The sequence below is a fragment of the Oryzias latipes genome, chromosome 15, assembly GCF_002234675.1.
Source record: "Oryzias latipes chromosome 15, ASM223467v1".
NCBI classification, from domain to species: Eukaryota; Metazoa; Chordata; class Actinopteri; order Beloniformes; family Adrianichthyidae; genus Oryzias; species Oryzias latipes.
Window position 1 is genome coordinate 232,272 of NC_019873.2, and position 24,258 is coordinate 256,529.

Genomic DNA, 24,258 nt, shown 5'->3' on the forward strand with positions numbered 1-24,258 from the left:
AAGTCCCGGCTGGGGGACATGTAAAACACAACATTTGGGGGCCTTTCTGTGTGGAGTTTGCATGTTCTCCCCGTGCATGCGTGGGTTTTCTCCGGGATCTCCGGCTTCCTCCCACTGTCCAAAAACATGCTTCATAGGTTGATTGGCAACTCTAAATTGTCCATAGGTGTGAGTGTGAGAGTGAATGGATGTGTGATTAAGGATATTCCACCCTGCGGCAGACTGGCGACCTGTCCAGGGCATCCCTTGCCTACGCCCAAGTGGCCGGGATAGGCTCCGGCAACCCCGTGACCCCGAAAGGGAATAAAACAGTTAAGAAGATGAATGAATTTATTTAGTTCTGAACACACAGCATGGCTTCTACCAGCCATTACAGCATTAGTCGTATGTTTTTTTGTGCAAAAGTCCTAACAAATGAATCCATATGCAGGCTTTTTGTCATGGCCTTCTCATGAGCTAAAATAACTAAATTTGGTTTTCTGGAATGTAGTATGGTGCTGCAGAAGGGGATAAGAACTGGAGACAAAGTAGAGAAAGAGCTTTCACATGTTGCAGATGATCCACCAATCACAATGGAGTATGTACATACCATGGAGCTGAGGAAAGGCATTCTCATACCCCTGTAGATATTTGCAAACAGTGGAGAGGTCTACAAACTCTACATTGTCATCAGCATCAGTCTTTTTGAACTCTTTTTTTTTGTCACTGTCACTTCCTGCCATTTTCTGCAGATGATTTCACATGGGAACCTCCAGAAAAGAGGGAGATTGAGGTTGAAGACAATTAACTGCTTTCATGAGGTAGAGATTGCCTTTTGAAAATCTTGCCAAATGTGAGTGTGTGATTGTGGCCCAGCGTCAGACTAGCGACCTGTCCAGGGCGTCCACTGCCTTCGCCCACAAGTAGCTGGGATAGGCTCCAGCAGCCCCATGACCCCGAAAAAGATCAAACGGGTTTAGAAGATGAATGAATGACTTGCAATTAATGAGCTGACGCTAAATTATAATTCTTCCTCACACACACGAACTAAACCTGACTTTCAACCTCTCAGCACACTCACATCACATTTTTCTTTTCCCTGATCGGTTTCCTGATTGGCCAACCAAAACTTTTTAAAAAGTTTTTATATTAGTTTCCCATCATGTCATGGACCTTCTCTGAACAAATGGGCGGGGCAGAACATTACGTGTAATCACGCACATCTGATTTAAGAATGGTGTTTAGAAAGAGACCCCTGCGTGAAAACACCAACACTTTTATAAATCTGAAAGTAGTTTTTTTCTCATTTTGGGATTTGTGCGTATGTCATGTTTGCTGAACTATGTGCAAAGTTGTGGAAATGGGGCCCCTGGCAGCTCTGCTCAGGTTGTGGTTTAGCACATCTCCTGCTGGGCTCACAGTCTGCTGCCAGATCATTTCTGTTTCTGATCCAAAATGTTCGCAGTTTGACTTTGAACAAGATCTTGATGTACAACTCCAACTAAACTATGCACTCTTTTTCCTTCTGACCCCCCTCCTCTTCTGATTCTCCCTTCAAGTCCATTTGACTCCTTAGACCTGCATGGCGCCCCGCAGTGGTCAGGTTCCGCCGTCTGCGTGCAGATGGAGCAGATTCCAGGAGGCTCTCATCTGAGCTGGACTTCATCTCTCTGAGCCTCCTGTCTTTAATTGGATGCTCCTCCATCTTCTCTGTGGGCGTGTCCATCCTCTTCACCAGATCCCTGAGGTCCCTTTCATCTTCATCTAAGGAGCTCAAGGTTTGAAGTGCTGCATCGCTCCCCCTGTCATTCCTTCGGACTGTAAAAATATAGATGTATTTGGTTTAGGTCAATTGATTTGATTTGATTTTTGATTTTATTGATTTATTTCAAGCATTGTAGTCAAAGCTATAAAGAATTTACACATATTTATCAAACTCATTAAAGATATGATGAAATGCATAGATTAAAAAGAAAATAAAACAAAACAAAAATGTCACTTAAATCATATATGCTTAATTAAATACAGTGATCATTAACTGAAGTATAAGTAGAGTTTGATTTATTGCTTGAAAAGGAGTGGGAAGAAGCAAGCTTATATAATCCCCCCCCTACTGAGTTCATTCATTTGATAGTTTTACAGAGTTTTAAATCCGGTTCTGATCAGATAGATTCTCTTGAAGTAACTAAATCCAGTGCCTAGAAATGATTGATGATCTTCAGAAAACATTCGTTCATGATTTCAGTAAACAGTAACGATACCGATATGTAATAATAATTAATTATCATTACAACACATGATAACATCAAACCAGTAATTATTGCTACACATTGCAGATCAAGTAAACAAAATCAAAAGCTTATTGATTGATTGTAATTTAAACATTTCAGTAATCATTATTACACATTACAATGTAAAACTCAGTGGTTGTAATTAAAAGAGCTTTGAATATTTAACCACAATCAAGTTCACACATTTATTCAAACACCTGTTGATCCTTAAATCCTCTTATCTTTATATCCTGAAATCAGAGTTTCTTTATTCATTTTCTTGAATATTGGAACATTTGAGCGCAGACCATTTTTTATGGATTGAGGTTTTTTGGAGGATTTCTACTGTTGGTGTTGCACAAAATTAGGGAAATGCCAAATATTTTTGGAGTAATCCCACTGATGAGTTCTATGATTTAGTCTTTAATGTTTTATAAGACCTAAACATATTAATCACAATAAGTTTTATTTTTTAGATCTAATCCCTCTGATATGTTTCACAAAGACACACACAGGACGTCACACATTAAGAAATTATTGCTAAAAATGAAGCAGGAGTCCAGCTCCAAAAAAATGCTCTTGATTTGTAATTTCTTATTAATATTTCCAGGCTTTCTTTGTTTTTTGTCCTGCAGCATGTTCATATTTGTATAATTTTGACAGAATATATTTCTATGGAGAGCAAAATATTACAAGTTATTTCTGGATTAATGTTCCTGTTTTTATTTATATTTATGTTCAAAAAGTTCAGTTTAAAAGGTTTAAAAGTTTAGCTTTAGTGTGTTCAGTAAATGTTTCTCTTCTTCAGCCCAAAACCTTAAGCGTGTTTTTAACTTAGGCCCCTGTGTGACTGAGTTTGACCCCCCTGTAATACGAGTCTAGAAAATTCATGCATTTTTTGAGTAAAATGGCTAAATAGAAGATAGGGAACACAACAGGATGTTGTCAAATTTTGTATGTGTGTGTGTGGGGGGGGGGGGGGGGGCGGGTGGGTTTACTCGCCCAGGGAGTAAGTTAGTGTAGAACCGCCACTGTTGAATGGTAGCTGGCTCTGTATAAAAGTTGCGCAGTGTAAAAATCTACAAGGTCATACAGTTTTAAAAGTCTTGATTGATAAAATAGATTGTTTGTATGATCAAGATATCCGGCTTTATGTACAATTCTGACGGCTCGTTTTTGAAGTAGAAAGAGAGGATGTAGTGAACTCTTGTAATTATTCCCCCAAATTTCTATACAGTAGGCGAAATATGGTAATATTAAGGAGCAGTACAACAAATATCTACTGTTGTATCCTAATATATGTTTAGATTTATTTATGATTGAAATACTTTTGGAGACTTTAGTTTGTATGTGTCTGATGTGAGGCTTCCAATTTAGTTTCTCATCGATAAAAACCTCTAAGAATTTGATTTCTGTAACACTTTCAATTAAGACATTATTTATTTCAATTGAGAGCTCTTTATTTGCATTGTAGTTTCCAAAAAGCATCACTTTGGTTTTATCTAGGTCCTAAGATAATTTGTTGTAATCCATCCATAATTGTATTTTGTTTAACTCTGTGTTCACCACCTTGATAAGTTCCCTATGTTTGTCTGTAGAATAGAATATGTTTGTGTCATCAGCAAATAATATGAGTTTCATAAGCTTTAAAACATTGAATATATCATTTATGTAAATATTGAATAGCAGCGGGCCTAGAATTGATCCTTGTGGGACACCACAACTTATCTCTTTGGTTTCTGATGTATATTCATCAATCTTGACAAATTGTTTTCTTCCCGTTAAATAGCTTTTGACCCAAGTTAACGCTAGTCCTCTTATCCCAGACCCTTTCAGTTTGTCAATTAGGATTTCATGATTGAGAGTCAAATGCTTTTTTTAAGTCAATGAAAATTCCAGCTGCATATTTCTTTTTGTCCAGAGCATTTGTGATTTCCTCCACAGCATCAATGATAGCCAATGAGGTTGATCTATTTTCTCTAAAACCATATTGGTTTTCATTTATAATGTTATGTTTTTCAATAAATAAAGCTAATTTATCATTGAATATTTTTTCTAAAATTTTTGAGAATTGTGGAAGAAGAGAAACAGGTCTATAGTTTGTAAATTGGTGTTTGTCTCCACTCTTATAGATAGGAATCACTTTGGCTATTTTCAATTAAAAACTTCTTTTCTTTTCTTTTCTTTAATCCCACCTCTCTGTCTGAAGGGGTGGAGGAGATCCTCATTCTCCTTTAGGTGACAAGTTTGCTAAAATGGTCATTCCTGCGGTTTTTAGGAACCCCAAACCAAAGCTCCTAACTTTTTGGATTACTGTGTAGTTTCAGAAATGGTATCTAAAAGTTCTCAATTTTATTCGGACATTTGTTCTCTTCAGCCCTTTTATTTTAATGGGGAGAGGGGCGATTAACAGTTGAGACCAGGTTTCAATGCAAACATCACGCTGCTTCAGAGAAGATGTTCTTCTGAGGTAAACCCACGTTCAACAGCCAACAGAGGTATAAACTCTGATGATACTTAGGTTCTTAGAAATCTCTTCTCCTTCAGGAGTAAATATCTGGTAGTGTGGGGGCTGCATCTCCAAAGGGAATGAACGGAGCCTGAACACAGTCTTTACCTGGCTGCTGCTGCACCTCTCCAGGGAGCTCTGCAGAGAAGCGAGGCCTGGCCAACATGGAGCCTGTGTTTGTTCGTTGCCCAGCTCTCAGGGTGATGTGCAGGGAGATGGCTTGAGGGCCGCTGAGCACCTCATTTGCCCTTTCTTCATTCCCGTTGCAGCAACTGCTGCCATTTGGGTCTGGTGGAGGGGTGGTCCCACCTGTGCAGATGTCACTACTGTCCAGGTCTTTGCCTGGCTCGCTTACATCCTCTTGGCTGTGGACCACAGCAGCATCTCCATCAGATCTCTCAGAACTGCAAAGTGCTCCCTTACAAAGCTGTTCTTGACGCAAAGGGCGCCCCCTAAAGGCCAGGTCAGGATAAATTCTCTGCATCTCCATTATCGACTGATCTGCACTGAGGTAGCAGCGCTGAGACTTGGGCTGAGGTTTCAAAGGCCAGCTCTCCAAAAACTTGGATGCCTGTCAAGAAGAAGCAGAAATCTGTTTACACAAATATAGCCAGGGCAAAACTGTAAGTTGACTTTAGAAATAAGACGCCTGTAATGAGAAATTCCAATCTGCATTTATTAGAGTCAAACATTATTTAATCTGGAGAATGTTTGTATGCAACGCTGTTTTATTCAAACTTGTTACTTTGAAAATTTCATCAGGACTGTTCTTGGTTAACTTGGTGGCAGGGACAGCAGTAGCATTATCTTCAAGCACAGCTAAGTTGGTTTTATTTGGGACACTCACCACTTGAGACTTGAGAAGCGCATTCATGGCATGGACACAAATTTTAATCAACCGGACAGAAGAAATAAGGGGCCATAGACAAAGAAAACATACTGTAGAAACAACGCCTGAACATACAGCCTGTGAGTGTGTGGAACAAATGCACAAATATGAGACAAAGCTCACAGGCATGGAGGACCCTGCGCAAAGAGTCAACTTCCTTATGTTTAATTTGAAAAAGGGGCAGAAGGTGCAAATGCACTGAATTCCCTGAGAGGAATTCTTCCCAAGTGGTTCCCTGCCTTTCCGACACCTGTCCAGAGCTGATGAGATGTCCCCAACTTGGACGAGAGACAGAACCCCACGCCAGCGGCAAATCCCGCCCCCTACGCCCGCTCATAGTCAAGTGACTTCACTCTACGGACAGAGATCCGATTCTCAAGGAATCCAGGAAAATGCACCAGAAGTTTCAAAAATCCAAATTAAATTTGCTGCCGATTACAGCGAAACCACCGCCAAACACTGTAAGTCATGCTGCATGGTGAGGGATGACGCACAGAAAAAGGGATTCCAGGCGTTCCTTCTGTGACCTGCAACGATTAAACTGACAAAGGACAACAATGACTACGTGTTTCAAGAAGCAGGTCAGCAGAAAACTTTAGCTCAACTCTGGATAGAACAATTGATGAGATTATTCTTGCACAGACCCTGATGATACGGACGGACGCTTGAAGGTGTATGTGACTGCATTCTTTGACTGTGCTCGTGCTGATCAAAAGACTATCTCAAAAGTATGTTAAATATACATACAAATAACCAGTGGCGCCACCAGGGGGTGGCCAGGGGTGGCCACGGCCACCCCTCTCCGACACCTGGCCACCCCAGTGGCCACCCCAGTAGCCACTATAAGCTGTGGTAGCATCAGTTGTGCGTTTCATCCCAAATGCACAGCCAGCAAGCGGCAAATCGCTCTGATCACCTAAACCGGCCCACACCCCCTCCCCTCCCTGCTTTCTTTGAGTGCGCAGACATCTACAGAGGAGCCGCTGGACGCAGAATGAATAAGACGCGTGGTTCACTTCCGCGTTCGAACCCTCAGATCCTCCGGGCCGGTCAGACAAAAGAACCAGTCTCAGTCACTAAAGATAAACTTTCTTTATTACTTTTTCCTTAAGTCCAAAACGGCGACTGACCGCGCGTGTATGCGCTCCACACCCTCACACGCGCTCTCCCCCCTCTCTTCCTGCATCGCGAGCACCGGTTTCAGCACGCACACACACGCGTGCGCGCGTTCACACAATCACACATCCCAAAATGCTACGTTTCTTTTCCTGTTAAATATTTTCCGTGGGTCTTTAACAATCTGTTTACTGTACTTTAGATCTGTATAGATAGATAGATAGATAGATAGATAGATAGATAGATAGATAGATAGATAGATAGATAGATAGATAGATAGATAGATAGATAGATAGATAGATAGATAGATAGATAGATAGATAGATAGATAGATAGATAGATAGATAGATAGATAGATAGATAGATAGATAGATAGATAGATAGATAGATAGATAGATAGATAGATAGATAGATAGATAGATAGATAGATAGATAGATAGATAGATAGATAGATAGATAGATAGATAGATAGATAGATAGATAGATAGATAGATAGATAGATGACTTTATTAATCCCACAATGGGGAAATTTCATTTATCTGTGGCAGCAACACGACATTCAGAAATAATCTATATAATATTACATCAATAAAGGACATCACAAATGACATTTATATTAAATAATTAAAAATATCACTAAAATTATTATGAAAAATTATTATCAAAAAGTAGATTCTTATTAAATAAAGAAATAAATATTAAATAAATACAGCTGCAAAGGTGTAAAAAACATGCGGTCTGCAAAACATGTAAACCCAGTGTGCAAATACTTGGTGCAAATACGCCACATCATCAGCGGCGGTGGATGGATATTAGTAAGTAAAAAAAGGATGTCCCTGTCACAAGCCACTCATTTTCATGGCACTATTTAAGCACTGGTTGTTGTGTTACCGCAACATTTTGATGTGTTTTTGTTTCCACAGAGTTACCTATAGTCATTAGTTGATGCTTGTGTCTGTCCATTTTCAGAGAATGAAGAGAAATTCAACATATATTCTTATTTTAAGAATAAAAGTGCAGCAGAAGGAGTGAAAGAGATGGTAGGGGAGCAACAGAGGAGTAGTGAGGAGGAGGAAGATGAGACAGAGCAGCATGAATGACAGAAGAGAATGAGGAAGACAAAGATGAGACGGCATCAGAGGAGGGACAGTCAGCATCATTGGTCTGAGAAGCAAGGCACTACTCAGCATAAGCAGGGGCTCCACCTGTTCCTGGACCAACTGGTGAAGTTAGAATTATGTTACCCTAATAATAAAAATGTTTCATGATTATTAGTCTGAATAGAAATGTCAACAGATATAATTAATAATTAGAAGGATATTTTTATTATTATTTCAGAACAACAGATTTCATTTTTTGTTTATTATAGATATCTCTCAGTCAAGAGACACACCAAAGCATTAAATATAAACAAAAAAATAAATAAATATATATCAGTAGTAGTATCTACTAATGGTATCTACTAGTATCTATTAGTTATTATACTAGTAGTATCTACAATAAGTTCATGTTCTACAAAATATCAGTAGGCATTTATCTTTCTGTTGGTTTTCTAAAGGTTGTTTTACTACGTTTGGTAGAATGAATTTTAAAAATATAGCTCATGGTTTTTGTGTGCCACCCCAAGATTTAATGTGGCCCCCCACTGGCCACCCCCATGAAAAATTTCTGGAGGCGCCACTGCAAATAACATAACTATAAACATTAGTTTATTTTCACTTTTGAATAATTTGTTGAAACACACATTGAACATAAATTTCTTCTGTCCTGTAAAAGATACACAATGTGTAAGAAAAATAAACCAGACTACTGTTCTAGTTCATTCTCTTTAGAAAAGGCTCCAACAGGTCTTAGGGTCCACTTTATTTGCAACTGGGGGTTCTCAAGAGTACAAGTTGCACTTCTTTCCCCTCTGGCATTCCAAACAGGAAGTACCTGCTGGCTCCAAGAAGCCAAAATCCCACAAACTTCTATAGAGAAAGAAACAGCTGTTATCCAGTCATTCTGTTGGTCAAAATAACCATTCTTGATCTGATACCTTTCTTAATATGTTCCTGCTAATCCTCATTTTTTTCATGAGATTTCTTCTTTATCACAAGTTATTCAAGTTATAAACTGACCTCAGTAAAAGCATGTGGTGCCCACTGTCTCCACCTCGAATATTTGAATGACAGATTCTCCCAAGCCACTTTCAGTCAAAGGAGGGGTGTGGACTACCAACAAGCTCACTCATGATTGGCAAATGTAGTTTCCCTAAAAAGGTGACTCAGATCGACTCAGGCTATGTCCGAATTCCCGCCCTAACTACTAAAAAAACGATATAGTGTGGCACTATGTAGTGCCCGGAATTTGAAAAACTATTCAGACCCCATGCTCACACCTCTTTTTTTTAAACGGCGGATATGATGTCATCGATTTCACAAAGTTAAAATCTAATTAATATCAGCGTTTTGCAACTTTATGAGTCCACTGTCTTCTGAAGATTAAAATGTTGATGGTTTATTAAAAAAATACATTTTAATACATTTCTTGGGCAAAAATTGTTCCAAAGCAATGCATTGTGGTCTATATTCGCCGATCTAGTGAGCATCAATGCACACTGGTTTTTCGCAGAGACCTCTGGGAAATTTCTAGGGCACTTGATTTTGGAATTGTAGATTGGGACAGCATTAAAAATGGCAAACGCACTACATAGTGCACTACATAGTGCACTATGTAGTGGTTAGGGAAGGAATTCAGACACAATCTTAGTCAATCAGTCCAGATTTGGCCTAATTTTGCGATGGGTAAGGCTGTGGGTGACGTCACACCATCTCTGTTCAGTGATAATACACATGTCTAAGATTGAAGCCTGACTGTCAGTGAGTTGTGGCACAAGCGCACATTGTGGGCGGGTACAGAATAATCCAATGATTTCTAATAACTATGTATTTCTTTTCTTTAAAAGAAAATTTAATAAAAGTTATCAAGTCCAGTTTTCACAGTACTATAAAGAGTTATTTTTAGAAGTCCTGGTCTTCTTCTCTCCTCTTCTTTTCCATCCAGTCCAACAAAAAAAAAACTTGTGTGTCAGAAGATTCATAACCCCATGTTGTAACACTAAAATAGGTCTAACACAAGTGGCATTCAGATCTCATCTATTTGCTCAGCTGTTGGAAAGGAAAAGTAAAAAATAACTGTGCCAGTGCCACCTCCTCACCAATCAAAGGCTATTAAAATACATACTGTGCAGGCAAACTACCTGTTGACACCTGAAGCAGACCCAGACCACATTGCACTTTTGTGGAAAACAAAACAGAAAGAATGTACTTGCTCACTTTGTAACGAGTTTGTGTTTAAGCAGGACTTTTTTATGTCTTATTGCCTGCTGTCTAAACTGCTGTATTATAATGTTTACAAAGAAAGCTGGGCTTGCCATATTGATTCATAAGCATTTTTATAGTTTGTATTAAGTTGCATTTTGAAATCAGATCAACTACCATAGGAAATGTTAAAATAAAAACATTTTTGTTAAATAGATTCTGTCATTTGATTCAGAATCAGAATCACTTTATTACAAGTGGAAAATTTGTTTAAATTTCCATCCATCCAACTTCCTCCGCTTATCCGGAACCGGGTCGCGGGGGCAGCAGACTGAGCAGAGATGCCCAGACTTCCCTCGCCCTAGCCACTTCCTCCAGCTCCTCTGGGGGGACCCCGAGGCGTTCCCAGGCCAGCCAACAGACATAGGCTGCATTTACGCTGCAGGTCTGGATGCCCAAATCCTATTTTCTGACTATATCCGATTTTTTTGACAGCCCGCTTACATCATCTTTTTAAAGTGACCCGTATCCGATTTTTGCATTACATTAACCCTTGTGCTATCCTAGGCACTTTAACATTGGGAGTTGGGTCATCTAGACCCACTAGACAGTGCTCTGAACCTTTTTGTTTGAACCCTGTTGTTTTTCCTCCTACAGAAACCATATTAAAACAAAAAATATATGTATCTCCCCCAACGTTTTACATTTTCACACATTTTTGAAAATGCTCCAGGGAGCCACTAGGGCAGCGCTAAAGAGGCATGCGGCTCCTGAGCCGCGGGTTGCCGACCCCCGGTCCTGACCCACTAGACAGTGCTTTGAACCTTTTTCTTCAATGATTTGTGATCTTCACTGGTGTCCATAGATTACATGAAATCTTTCCACCTTTATCCACCTTTGTCGTGGTACGGAGAACACGTCAATGAAAGGGTTGGGTCATCTAACATAGCACAAGGGCTATACAATGCTGAAACTATCAAACATAGACGTTCTGAGGACTACGTAACGTAGCAGCATTTCCGCCTTCCGCGGATCTGAGCACTGACCGCACGGATTAAAAAAATTATGAGCGAGCAGGCCCTTAATAATAATCATTACAGTAATAAAAGCACATTTAGAAGATGCTTGTTGGTCCAAACGGCAAATGTTTTGCATGGCGAGAAAGAAACAAGCAAAGTTTGTTTCTCCCCCCTCCCCTTTTTGTTGTTTCTTTTGTGTGACTGTGGCTGTCATGGAGGCAACGCAGCGACGGAAGGAGGCGTTGCCTTGGGCGCTCCTGGATTAGGCAGGCGCACGAGAGGGGATGCGCTGGAGAGGAAGAAGGAGGGCTGCTCGGCCGGCTTATGTGCTCTCTCTGAGTTTTGAACGAGGGAGTGTTTGCAGACGTTGTGCTGTACTAACAGTTTGATCCAAGCAAAGAAATAAACGGCTTCTAGCCTCTTCCAGAGCAACGGTGTCCCGCTTGATAAGTTACAGTTTGCGTCCTGACCGGGACCGCACCGGGAATAACAGCGGTTTCCAACTACAGTCTGAAGCCTGAGGCTGAAAGGTAACACGCTGATGGGGTTCCAGCTGTCCTCCAACAGCAAAATCAACGCACAAAAGCACCTATAATAACTCATGTGATCTCAGTTGGTGGTGTCCTGAGTTGACGTCGCTGACGTACGACTTGCATTTACTGGGGAATATCAGATTTGTCTGCTTACATAGCACACGCAAACGCACGTATCCGATTCATATCCGATTTATTTCCACATATGAATGAGGCCTGAATCCGATCTGAGAAAATTGGAATCCATGCGGTTTTTTCCTGCTTACACGTTCACCGGTATATCCGATCTGTGCCACATGAGAGGAAAAAATCGGAATTGGGTCACTTGAACCATGCAGTGTAAATCTGGCCCTAGCGTGTCCTGGTTCTTCCCCGGGGCCTCCGCCCAGTGTGACATGCCCGGAACACCTCTCCAGGGAGGCGTCCAGGAGGCATCTGGACTAGATGCCCGAGCCACCTCAACTGGCTCCTTTCGATGTGGAGGAGAAGCGGTTCTACTCCGAACTCTCCGCGGGTGACCGAGCTTCTCACTCTATCTCTAAGGGAGCGCCCAGCTCATTTCAGCCGCTTGTATTCTGGATCTCGTTCTTTCATGAAGCCAACAAGACAACATCATCTGCAAAAAGCACAAAGGAAACTCTGTGGTCCCCAAACCAGACCCCCTCTGGCCCCTGGCTGTTTATAGAAATTCTGTCCATAAAAACTATGAACAGAACTGGTGATAAAGGGCAGCCCTGCCGGAGTCCAACGTGGACCAGGAACAGGTCTGACTTACTGCCAGCTATGCAAACCAAGCTCCTACTCCGGTCATACAGAGACCGGACAGCCCTCAGTAAGGCTCCCCGCACACCATACTCCCAGAGCACCCTCCACAGGATACCACGGGGGATGCGGTCGAACTCCTTCTCCAAATCCACAAAACACATATGGACTGGATAAGCAAACTCCCAAAATCCCTCCAGCCCCCTAGAGAGGGTGTAGAGCTGGTCCACCGTTCCACGACCAGGACGGAAACCGCACTGTTGTTCCCTGAATCTGAGGTTCAACTATCGGACAGACTCTCCTCTCCAGTACCCTGGCATAGACTTTCCCAGGGAGGCTGAGGAGTGTAATTCTCCTGTCGTTGGAACACACCCTCCGGTCCCCCTTCTTAAAGAGGGGAACCACCACCCTTGTCTTCCAGTCCAGTGGTACAGTTCCAGACTGCCACGCGATGCTGCAGACACGTGTCAGCCAAGACACTCCCACAGCATCCAGAGACTTGAGGTACTCAGGGCTTCATCCACTCCCAGGGCCTTGCCACTGAGGAGCTCGTTGACTACCTCAGTGACTTCAGCTTGGGTAAAAGACAGCCTCACCCCAAAGTCCTCGTTCTCTGCTTCCTCAAAAGAAGGCGTGTCAGTGGGATTGAGGAGATCCTTGAAGTATTCCTTCCACCGCCCGACAATGTCCCCAGTGGAAGTCAACAGCTCCCCACCTGCACTGAAAACGGTGCCTGTGGAGAACTGCTTACCCCTCCTGAGGCGCCAGATGGTTTGCCAGAATTTCTTTGAGGCCAACCGATACTGTTCCTCAATGGTTTCACCAAACTCCTCCCAGGACCGAGTTTTTGCAAGCCAGCCAAGCCTGGTAGGACTCTTTCTTCAGCTTGACGGCATCCCTTACTTCCGGTGTCCACCACCGGGTTCGGGGGTTACCGCCGCCACAGGCACCAGAGACCTTGCGACCACAGCTCCAAGAAGCAGCAGAAACAATGGAAGTGGAAAACATAGTCCACTCGGACTCAAAGTCCCCAACCTCCCTCTGTACCTGTTTGAAGTTCTCCCAGATGTGGGAGTTAAAGACTTCCCCAACGGAGAGCTCGGCCAGACGTTCCCAGCAGACCATCACAGTACGTTTGGGTCTTCCAAGTCTTTCCGGCCTCCTTCCCCGCGAGCGAATCCAACTCACCATCAGGTAGTGATCGGTGGACAGCTCTGCCCCTCTCTTTACCTGACTGTCCAAGACACAGGGCTGAAGGTCGCCTGAAACAACTACAATGTTTATCATTGACCTCATACCCAGGGTATCCTGATGCCAGGTGTATTGATGGACACCCTTGTCTTCTAACATGGTGTTCGATATGGACAAACTATGACGAGCACAGAAGTCCAATAACAAAACACCACTCGGGTTCAGATCGGGTGGGGGGGCATTCCTACCAATCACGCCCCTCCAGGTGCCACTGTCATTGCCCATGTGGACATTGAGGTCCCTCAGGAAGACAATGGAATACCCCGTTGGGGCACTTACCAGTACCCCTTCGAGAGACACCAAGAAGGTCTGGTCCTCCAAACTGCTGCTCGGCCCAAAGGCCGAAACCACAGTTAGATACCTGTCCCCCAGCCTGAGGCGGAGGGACATGACCCTCTCGTCCAAATCTGAAATTTAATTCAGTGTGAAAAGAATTGAAGATCTTATTTATTTCTTTTGGCCAACTTGCCCAGCCCTACTTTTATGTTCTGAAAGTTTCTGTTTGGAATGTTTTAGGCTCCCAACAAGGGAGACACATGTAACACGTTTTTTTTTTAGAGTGCAAGTTAACCTAAAGATCATTTGACTTAAAGCTTAAGGTCTAAACAAAAAGGAGGTTTGTACTAATAAGACATCATCCATCAAACTTTGTCTTATGGATTTTCAGTGTTCATCCAGAAACAACCTAATTAGCTGACAGCATAGAAGGAGACCCCCTCACATACACTCTTCTGTTTTTGCACATGGAGTAAAGACCTCGAGGAGCAAACTCCCAGAGCTCCAATCTTGCAACATGTCCAGACAGACACAATTTCATCACCCTCTCTAAGTCCACTACACACATTTCAACCACATGTTCCACTCCAGAGACCCTCCAGATCCTACACAGACCAAACCACATAGCTTCCCTTAAAAATCTATGGTTCCCTTTTATACTGCTATGATTCATTCATCCCTTAATCCATTTCGGCCCTCTCAGGGTCATGGGGTTGCCGGAGCCTATCCTGGCCACATGCGGGCGAAGGCAGGGACAGGTCGCAGGGCCACAAACCCATGCACACTCACATTCACACCTTGGGACAATTTAGAGTAACCAATTAACCTATGACGGTGGGAGGAAGCAAGAGTCCCTGCAGAAAACCCACAAACACACATGCAAGGGGAGAACATGCAAAGTCCACACAGAAAGGTCCCCCATTGATGTGTTTTAGGTCCCCTAGCCGGGACTTGAACCCGGGGCCTTCTTGCTGTGAGGCAAGAGCGCTGTCCACTGTCCCACCGCTGCTATGACACTCATCATTATTAAAATAAAGTGAGGGGTGACCCTCAGCCAACAAGACCATCATCCTTTTTGTTTAGCAGTTTTCTCTTTGTACCTCGTTTTTATCACGCTCAACGGTTTTCTCCTCCTCCTTCTGTTCCATTGTGTTCTCCTTTTCTCCTTCCAAAGGTTTTGTGGACTGCGCTCTTCTTTGAAGAACATCTGACCAGTCCTGCAGTGGAACATCAGAACTGTCACATGCAGTTTGGGTAAATGATGGTAAATGGTAAATGGCGTATACTTGTATAGCGCCTTTCTTCCTACAAGGACAAAGCGCTTTACAGTCACAGACCCATTCACCCAGTCACAAACACATTCACTCACACATTCACACTTGGGTAAATGATTTGTTACCTGAAATGTTTTGGCAAACACTAAAATGGAGGGAATCATACCTTTGGTCCCAGATGATCTTTGGCAAGTAGCTCCAACAGGTGACTACATTCCATCCTGGCAAGTAGCAGCTCAAAGCCGAGCACCAGTGCTGCATCTGAGCTGACCTCCATATTCAGTCTGAACTCCCTAAAGAAAATAAAGTAAAAATAAAAAAAAGAGGAAAATGCAGAGCAAAGTCATCCTGCACTGCTGACATTGTTTTGCACGTCCATTTGTAATTATCCTGTACATACCAAGGGGCAGAAAAGTATTTGTCAGTCACTACTTCTGCAAGTTGTCCCACTTAAAGATGAGAGATATCTGTAATTGGTAAACTCGAAATATGAGAGACGAAATGTAAAAAAAGAACTCAGGAAATCCTATGGTCTGACTTTTTAAATTGCAGTGTGCAGTCAGGACCATAAATATTTGGACATTCTTTCTAATTTAGTTTCTGTACATTACCACAGTGAATTTTAAATAAAACGACTCAGATGCCATTGAAGTGCAGACTTTCAGCTTTTATTCCATGGGTTGAACAAAAAGATTGCATAAAAATGTGAAAAACTAAAGCATTTTTAAACACAATCCCTTCATTTCATGGCCTCATAGGTAATTGGACAAATTAAATAACTGAAAACCAAATGGTCATTCCTAATATTTGGTTGAAAAGCCTTTGTTGGCAATGACAGCCTGAAGTCTTGAGCTCATGGACATCACCAGATGCTGGTTTTCTCCTTCTGAATGCTCTGCCAGGCCTTTACTGCAGCGGCAAACAGTTGCTGTTTGTTTGTGGGCCTTTCTGTCTGAAGTTTAGTCTTCAACAAGTGAAATGCTGCTCAATTGGGTTAAGATCAGGTGACTGACTTGGCCATTCAAGAATATTCCACTTCTTTGCTTTAATAAACTCCTGAGTTGCTTTGGCTGTATGTTTTGGGTCGTTGTCCATCTGGATTATGAAACGCCGTCCAATCAGTTTGGCTGCATTCACCTGGATCTGTGCAGACAGTCTGTCTCTGAACACCTCAGAATTCATTGGGCTGCTTCTGTCCTGTGTCACGTCATCAATAAACACTAGTGTCCCAGTGCCACTAGCAGCCATGCATGCCCAGACCATCACACTGCCTCCACCCTGTTTTACTGATGATGGAGTGTGCTTTGGATCAGGAGCTTCTCCATACTTTTCTCTTGCCATCAAAATGAATGAGTTTAGAACAACCTTTTCTGTGGATCTAAGCTTTTATTTTGGAATTTCTACTTTGAATGTGATGGATTTGAATGTGATGGATTTGAAAGTTTTTGGGTGTTTTTGTTTTTACTGTTTTCATTTTTAAAGGTGCCTTATTTTAGTTATTTTATTATATGTCGATCTCAGCCTTCGCATTTCATTTTCTCATGGAAGTAAGAAAACCGCATAAATGCTCAAGTCCTTAAATAGGTGTGTCCTGGCAAAGCACCCCCACAGGCCCAACAGCTTGTTCTCTGTAGTACAGGTCTTCTTAGATTTTTCTTCGATGCTCACTCTTCATTGTGGGGCAGGTAGCCAATAAAGGCCAGAATTGACTGAAGGGTAGACATGCTGAAAACCGCCAGGAGACAGTAGACAAATGGCCCCGTGAAGGTCTGAAAGACACAGAATCCAATTTATTAACCTGAGGACATATGTTCACTCTGAAATGCTTTAGACATGAGAACTTTATTGTAAACATCACAAACATGAAGGGAGCACTTCACTTTAATTGATGATGTGAAAAGAGAATTTTGAGTCTGCAAGAAAACAATTCCATCTATAACTGGATCCACAACCGACCTGCACCTGAGAACTGAGAGGATCTTCTCCTAAACAGAGCAGATCATTAATGACTGAAGAAACTTCACAAAGATGAGACACTTTGTATTTTGGAATGACAACCTTTACTGTGATGAAAAATCACATACAGTGGGCGGAGTAAAACACGTTTAACTCCGCCCACGTTGAGGCACGCCCCTGTTTAAACACTGCAGCCAGGTGCTTCTCCCCATAACAGACTCTGGTCCGCCTTCACAGCTGCAGACACGCCCCCTCCACGTGTTCATGCTGTTCTCCTCCTGCCCGCACGCACAAGTGTTCAAGGCACCACGTCAATCTTAGAACATAATAGAATGGATGGTGAACACGGCGGGAGGACTTCACCCCAAGCAAGACGAGTCGTGTTTCGTATTTGCAGCAATCGGAAAGAAAATGCGTCATGTAAACACGCCGTTTGGAATACTTTGCCTCGGTCAGACTTGTTCGGGTCAAAATTTCTTTCCGATCGAGATAGCTGGGTTATACCGATCGTTGTTCCTGTAAACAGTCATTCCGATCGTGTGTCACTACTGATCTGGTTTACGTCATGCATAGATGGTGTTTCGCTGAGAGAAAGCTTTGGAGCTCATACGGGACCGACCAGCTGCTCTGCGGACGCCCCATGTAAGCGCCGCTCCACTCTCGCCCCGCTGGCTTTCCCCTCTCTTTCACCCCTCACGAGGGAGATGCGGGGGGGTGCGTGTCCGCTGACGTCTGGACCCGGCACCCGAACTCTGCGTTCGGGCTCCGGTGCCAGTGGACCGAGTGAACCTCTCTGAACAGAGCCGCTGGATTTATTAATGTGTTTGAGGGGAGGATGCTTTGTTACATGTGCGTTTTGTTATTCGGAATTCGGACTGCGAGCCGAACCGCCGCTCTGGGTTAGCGGCTGGCGGACTCGCGAGGACAGAGCAGAGCACACAGTGTGTGTGAGCTTTTCAGAGCAGAAATGCCGCTCAGTCCTTAGAAACTGTTCAAAAAATCACATGGAATTGTGTTTCTAGTTGTGCCCCGACAAAATAAAGGCTGAAGTTATTCCCAGACATTTACGTGCAGCCAGGATGCAGATTGCAGCATTTCCCACATGGTTTGTCCTGGATTTTGTGTCCATGATCAAAAGGCTAATGTTGTTAGCTCGTGTTGTTAGCCTCTCCTAACACTGGGTTTTTCTTCCAGCTCCGTACTTCTTCCACATAAAAGCACTGACCACAAGGATTAAATATAAAATGATGAGCGAACAGGCACTTCATAATATTCATAACATTAATAAAAGCACGTTTGGAAGATCGCCTCGTATATTACTATTACCGAGCTGCTGCATAAATATATGTGACAGCAAAGGTTTGTTTACAACGGGACACATTTCCCTTCCGGTATTTTCGACACTATATTTTTTCGACACGATATTTTGCCCATGTAACCACGCACTGGTCGACAATCCTGTAGATGTCGTTCACGTCGATTTTCAGGAGACCTTGTAGACAACGGGTGAAATATGCCATCTTTCGCAATCAAAATCTGCCGTGTCGCTGCTATAGAAGTCGCAAACCGGAAATGGTCGGCCTCACACTCAAGGCGGCGGAAGTAGAACTCCTTAGTTACGTGCACGGAGCCTATTCTACTGAACTCGTGTCCTGACATGGATAAAATAAAAAAATATCTCGTTCCCACAAATTAATATTCTGTTCCCTCTAAATAATTAATTTGTGCGAACAAAATAATTATTCTTGTGATTAGTCATTCATATACACAGATGTTAGTGATACTTGGATTTACAGCAGATCCCTGGAGAGATACTTGGAGATCAGATTTATTTATTTTAAAAAGCACACAAGCATCAGTAATCATGTCTCCATGTCTGGATTCATTTACATCCCGGTATGGTCGCCGTCCTGCTGCATAAGTCGCTTTCCGCCGCTACTTCCATGTCTCTGTGACCCACACTCATTCAAGAGGGGAAAAACAAATACTAGAATGATCTATTTATTATTGTCTCAATAAAAATATGAAAAATATCATAATGTTTAGGATGCCCAAACTTGCTGCTTCCCCATACCGAACTGATTCTCCAGACAATTTGATGAGACACAAAGAGCCGCATGCGGCTCGAGAGCCGCGTGTTCGCCACCCCTGGTCTAGAGTGAGATAGACGGATTTAACAGAGAATCAGGCAATTTTTCAAAAGAAAACATCCTTTAGATTCCTAAATAAATAAGACGGAAGTCATGTAAGTTATTTATTATTTCTCTGCGGCCCGGTACCAAGTGACCCACGGACCAAATGACCCACGGACCGGTACCAAGTGACTCATGGACCGGTACCAAGTGACTCACGGACCGGTACCAAGTGACCCACGGACCGGTACCAAGTGACTCACGGACCGGACCGGTACCAAGTGACTCACGGACTGGTACCGGTTGGGGACCACTGCTTTAAGAGGAACTTTCTTTATAATTTTTTCCTTAACTCCAAAACAGAGACTGACCGTGCGTGTGGGCCCCTAACACCTCACACGCGCACCCCCCCCTCTTCCTGAATCACACGTCTCACACACACACACACAAAACACATTTCTTTTCACACCTGTAAAATATTTTCCATATCCGTTTACAGTGATCCCTTGCTATAACGCGGTTTGCTTTTCACGGTTTCGCTACTTCACGGATTTGCATCGTGCATTGTGTTCTGCATTCTGATTGGCTAAAAAGTCACTCCGCTTCTTCTCTACCTGTGCGTCAATAACCTTGCAGTTTAATATGTACACGTACGTAAATCAGCTTGCCAAATTTACATTAATACGTGCAAATTCTCTTGATGGTGGCATGTCGGTGTATAAGGATCTTACTTTTTCCTTAAGTCCAAAACGGCGACTGACCGCGCGTGTATGCGCTCCACACCCTCACACGCGCTCTCCCCCCTCTCTTCCTGCATCGCGAGCACCGGTTTCAGCACGCACACACACGCGTGCGCGCGAGAACGCACGCACACACAATCACACATCCCAAAATGCTACGTTTCTTTTCCTGTTAAATATTTTCCGTGGGTCTTTAACAATCTGTTTACTGTACTTTAGATCTGGATAGATAGATAGATAGATAGATAGATAGATAGATAGATAGATAGATAGATAGATAGATAGATAGATAGATAGATAGATAGATAGATAGATAGATAGATAGATAGATAGATAGATAGATAGATAGATAGATAGATAGATAGATAGATAGATAGATAGATAGATAGATAGATAGATAGATAGATAGATAGATAGATAGATAGATAGATAGATAGATAGATAGATAGATAGATAGATAGATAGATGACTTTATTAATCCCACAATGGGGAAATTTCATTTATCTGTAGCAGCAACACGACATTCAGAAATAATCTATATAATATTACATCAATAAAGGACATCACAAATGACATTTATATTAAATAATTAAAAATATCACTAAAATTATTATGAAAAATTATTATCAAAAAGTAGATTCTTATTAAATAAAGAAATAAATATTAAATAAATACAGCTGCAAAGGTGTAAAAAACATGCGGTCTGCAAAACATGTAAACCCAGTGTGCAAATACTTGGTGCAAATACGCCACATCATCAGCGGCGGTGGATGGATATTAATAAGTAAAAAAAGGATGTCCCTGTCACAAGCCACTCATTTTCATGGCACTATTTAAGCACTGGTTGTTGTGTTACCGCAACATTTTGATGTGTTTTTGTTTCCACAGAGTTACCTATAGTCATTAGTTGATGCTTGTGTCTGTCCATTTTCAGAGAATGAAGAGAAATTCAACATATATTCTTATTTTAAGAATAAAAGTGCAGCAGAAGGAGTGAAAGAGATGGTAGGGGAGCAACAGAGGAGTAGTGAGGAGGAGGAAGATGAGACAGAGCAGCATGAATGACAGAAGAGAATGAGGAAGACAAAGATGAGACGGCATCAGAGGAGGGACAGTCAGCATCATTGGTCTGAGAAGCAAGGCACTACTCAGCATAAGCAGGGGCTCCACCTGTTCCTGGACCAACTGGTGAAGTTAGAATTATGTTACCCTAATAATAAAAATGTTTCATGATTATTAGTCTGAATAGAAATGTCAACAGATATAATTAATAATTAGAAGGATATTTTTATTATTATTTCAGAACAACAGATTTCATTTTTTGTTTATTATAGATATCTCTCAGTCAAGAGACACACCAAAGCATTAAATATAAACAAAAAAATAAATAAATATATATCAGTAGTAGTATCTACTAATGGTATCTACTAGTATCTATTAGTTATTATACTAGTAGTATCTACTATAAGTTCATGTTCTACAAAATATCAGTAGGCATTTATCTTTCTGTTGGTTTTCTAAAGGTTGTTTTACTACGTTTGGTAGAATGAATTTTAAAAATATAGCTCATGGTTTTTGTGTGCCACCCCAAGATTTAATGTGGCCCCCCACTGGCCACCCCCATGAAAAATTTCTGGAGGCGCCACTGCAAATAACATAACTATAAACATTAGTTTATTTTCACTTTTGAATAATTTGTTGAAACACACATTGAACATAAATTTCTTCTGTCCTGTAAAAGATACACAATGTGTAAGAAAAATAAACCAGACTACTGTTCTAGTTCATTCTCTTTAGAAAAGGCTCCTACAGGTCTTAGGGTCCACTTTATTTGCAACTGGGGGTTCTCAAGAGTACAAGTTGCACTTCTTTCCCCTCTGGCATTCCAAACAGGAAGTACCTGCTGGCTCCAAGAAGCCAAAATCCCACAAACTTCTATAGAGAAAGAAACAGCTGTTATCCAGTCATTCTGTTGGTCAAAATAACCATTCTTGATCTGATACCTTTCTTAATATGTTCCTGCTAATCCTCATTTTTTTCATGAGATTTCTTCTTTATCACAAGTTATTCAAGTTATAAACTGACCTCAGTAAAAGCATGTGGTGCCCACTGTCTCCACCTCGAATATTTGAATGACAGATTCTCCCAAGCCACTTTCAGTCAAAGGAGGGGTGTGGACTACCAACAAGCTCACTCATGATTGGCAAATGTAGTTTCCCTAAAAAGGTGACTCAGATCGACTCAGGCTATGTCCGAATTCCCGCCCTAACTACTAAAAAAACGATATAGTGTGGCACTATGTAGTGCCCGGAATTTGAAAAACTATTCAGACCCCATGCTCACACCTCTTTTTTTTAAACGGCGGATATGATGTCATCGATTTCACAAAGTTAAAATCTAATTAATATCAGCGTTTTGCAACTTTATGAGTCCACTGTCTTCTGAAGATTAAAATGTTGATGGTTTATTAAAAAAATACATTTTAATACATTTCTTGGGCAAAAATTGTTCCAAAGCAATGCATTGTGGTCTATATTCGCCGATCTAGTGAGCATCAATGCACACTGGTTTTTCGCAGAGACCTCTGGGAAATTTCTAGGGCACTTGATTTTGGAATTGTAGATTGGGACAGCATTAAAAATGGCAAACGCACTACATAGTGCACTACATAGTGCACTATGTAGTGGTTAGGGAAGGAATTCAGACACAATCTTAGTCAATCAGTCCAGATTTGGCCTAATTTTGCGATGGGTAAGGCTGTGGGTGACGTCACACCATCTCTGTTCAGTGATAATACACATGTCTAAGATTGAAGCCTGACTGTCAGTGAGTTGTGGCACAAGCGCACATTGTGGGCGGGTACAGAATAATCCAATGATTTCTAATAACTATGTATTTCTTTTCTTTAAAAGAAAATTTAATAAAAGTTATCAAGTCCAGTTTTCACAGTACTATAAAGAGTTATTTTTAGAAGTCCTGGTCTTCTTCTCTCCTCTTCTTTTCCATCCAGTCCAACAAAAAAAAAACTTGTGTGTCAGAAGATTCATAACCCAATGTTGTAACACTAAAATAGGTCTAACACAAGTGGCATTCAGATCTCATCTATTTGCTCAGCTGTTGGAAAGGAAAAGTAAAAAATAACTGTGCCAGTGCCACCTCCTCACCAATCAAAGGCTATTAAAATACATACTGTGCAGGCAAACTACCTGTTGACACCTGAAGCAGACCCAGACCACATTGCACTTTTGTGGAAAACAAAACAGAAAGAATGTACTTGCTCACTTTGTAACGAGTTTGTGTTTAAGCAGGACTTTTTTATGTCTTATTGCCTGCTGTCTAAACTGCTGTATTATAATGTTTACAAAGAAAGCTGGGCTTGCCATATTGATTCATAAGCATTTTTATAGTTTGTATTAAGTTGCATTTTGAAATCAGATCAACTACCATAGGAAATGTTAAAATAAAAACATTTTTGTTAAATAGATTCTGTCATTTGATTCAGAATCAGAATCACTTTATTACAAGTGGAAAATTTGTTTAAATTTCCATCCATCCAACTTCCTCCGCTTATCCGGAACCGGGTCGCGGGGGCAGCAGACTGAGCAGAGATGCCCAGACTTCCCTCGCCCTAGCCACTTCCTCCAGCTCCTCTGGGGGGACCCCGAGGCGTTCCCAGGCCAGCCAACAGACATAGGCTGCATTTACGCTGCAGGTCTGGATGCCCAAATCCTATTTTCTGACTATATCCGATTTTTTTGACAGCCCGCTTACATCATCTTTTTAAAGTGACCCGTATCCGATTTTTGCATTACATTAACCCTTGTGCTATCCTAGGCACTTTAACATTGGGAGTTGGGTCATCTAGACCCACTAGACAGTGCTCTGAACCTTTTTGTTTGAACCCTGTTGTTTTTCCTCCTACAGAAACCATATTAAAACAAAAAATATATGTATCTCCCCCAACGTTTTACATTTTCACACATTTTTGAAAATGCTCCAGGGAGCCACTAGGGCAGCGCTAAAGAGGCATGCGGCTCCTGAGCCGCGGGTTGCCGACCCCCGGTCCTGACCCACTAGACAGTGCTTTGAACCTTTTTCTTCAATGATTTGTGATCTTCACTGGTGTCCATAGATTACATGAAATCTTTCCACCTTTATCCACCTTTGTCGTGGTACGGAGAACACGTCAATGAAAGGGTTGGGTCATCTAACATAGCACAAGGGCTATACAATGCTGAAACTATCAAACA

General features: G+C 41.9%; 1 protein-coding gene across 1 annotated transcript in view; it reads right to left on the reverse strand.

Annotated features, from left to right (window-relative positions):
• Nucleotides 1-312: 312 nt before the first annotated feature.
• LOC105357917 overlaps nucleotides 313-24,258 on the reverse strand; it is a 32,278-nt gene continuing 8,332 nt past the window's right edge. Inside the window, exons 2-6 of the mRNA XM_023963547.1 lie at nucleotides 16,849-16,949; nucleotides 15,347-15,473; nucleotides 15,007-15,123; nucleotides 4,867-5,329; nucleotides 313-1,797 (exon numbers count right to left, since the gene is read on the reverse strand). Of these exons, the coding sequence (XP_023819315.1) occupies nucleotides 1,481-1,797; nucleotides 4,867-5,329; nucleotides 15,007-15,123; nucleotides 15,347-15,473; nucleotides 16,849-16,949 (1,125 nt within the window). The 3' untranslated portion in view covers nucleotides 313-1,480. The remainder of the gene's footprint in view (nucleotides 1,798-4,866; nucleotides 5,330-15,006; nucleotides 15,124-15,346; nucleotides 15,474-16,848; nucleotides 16,950-24,258) is intronic.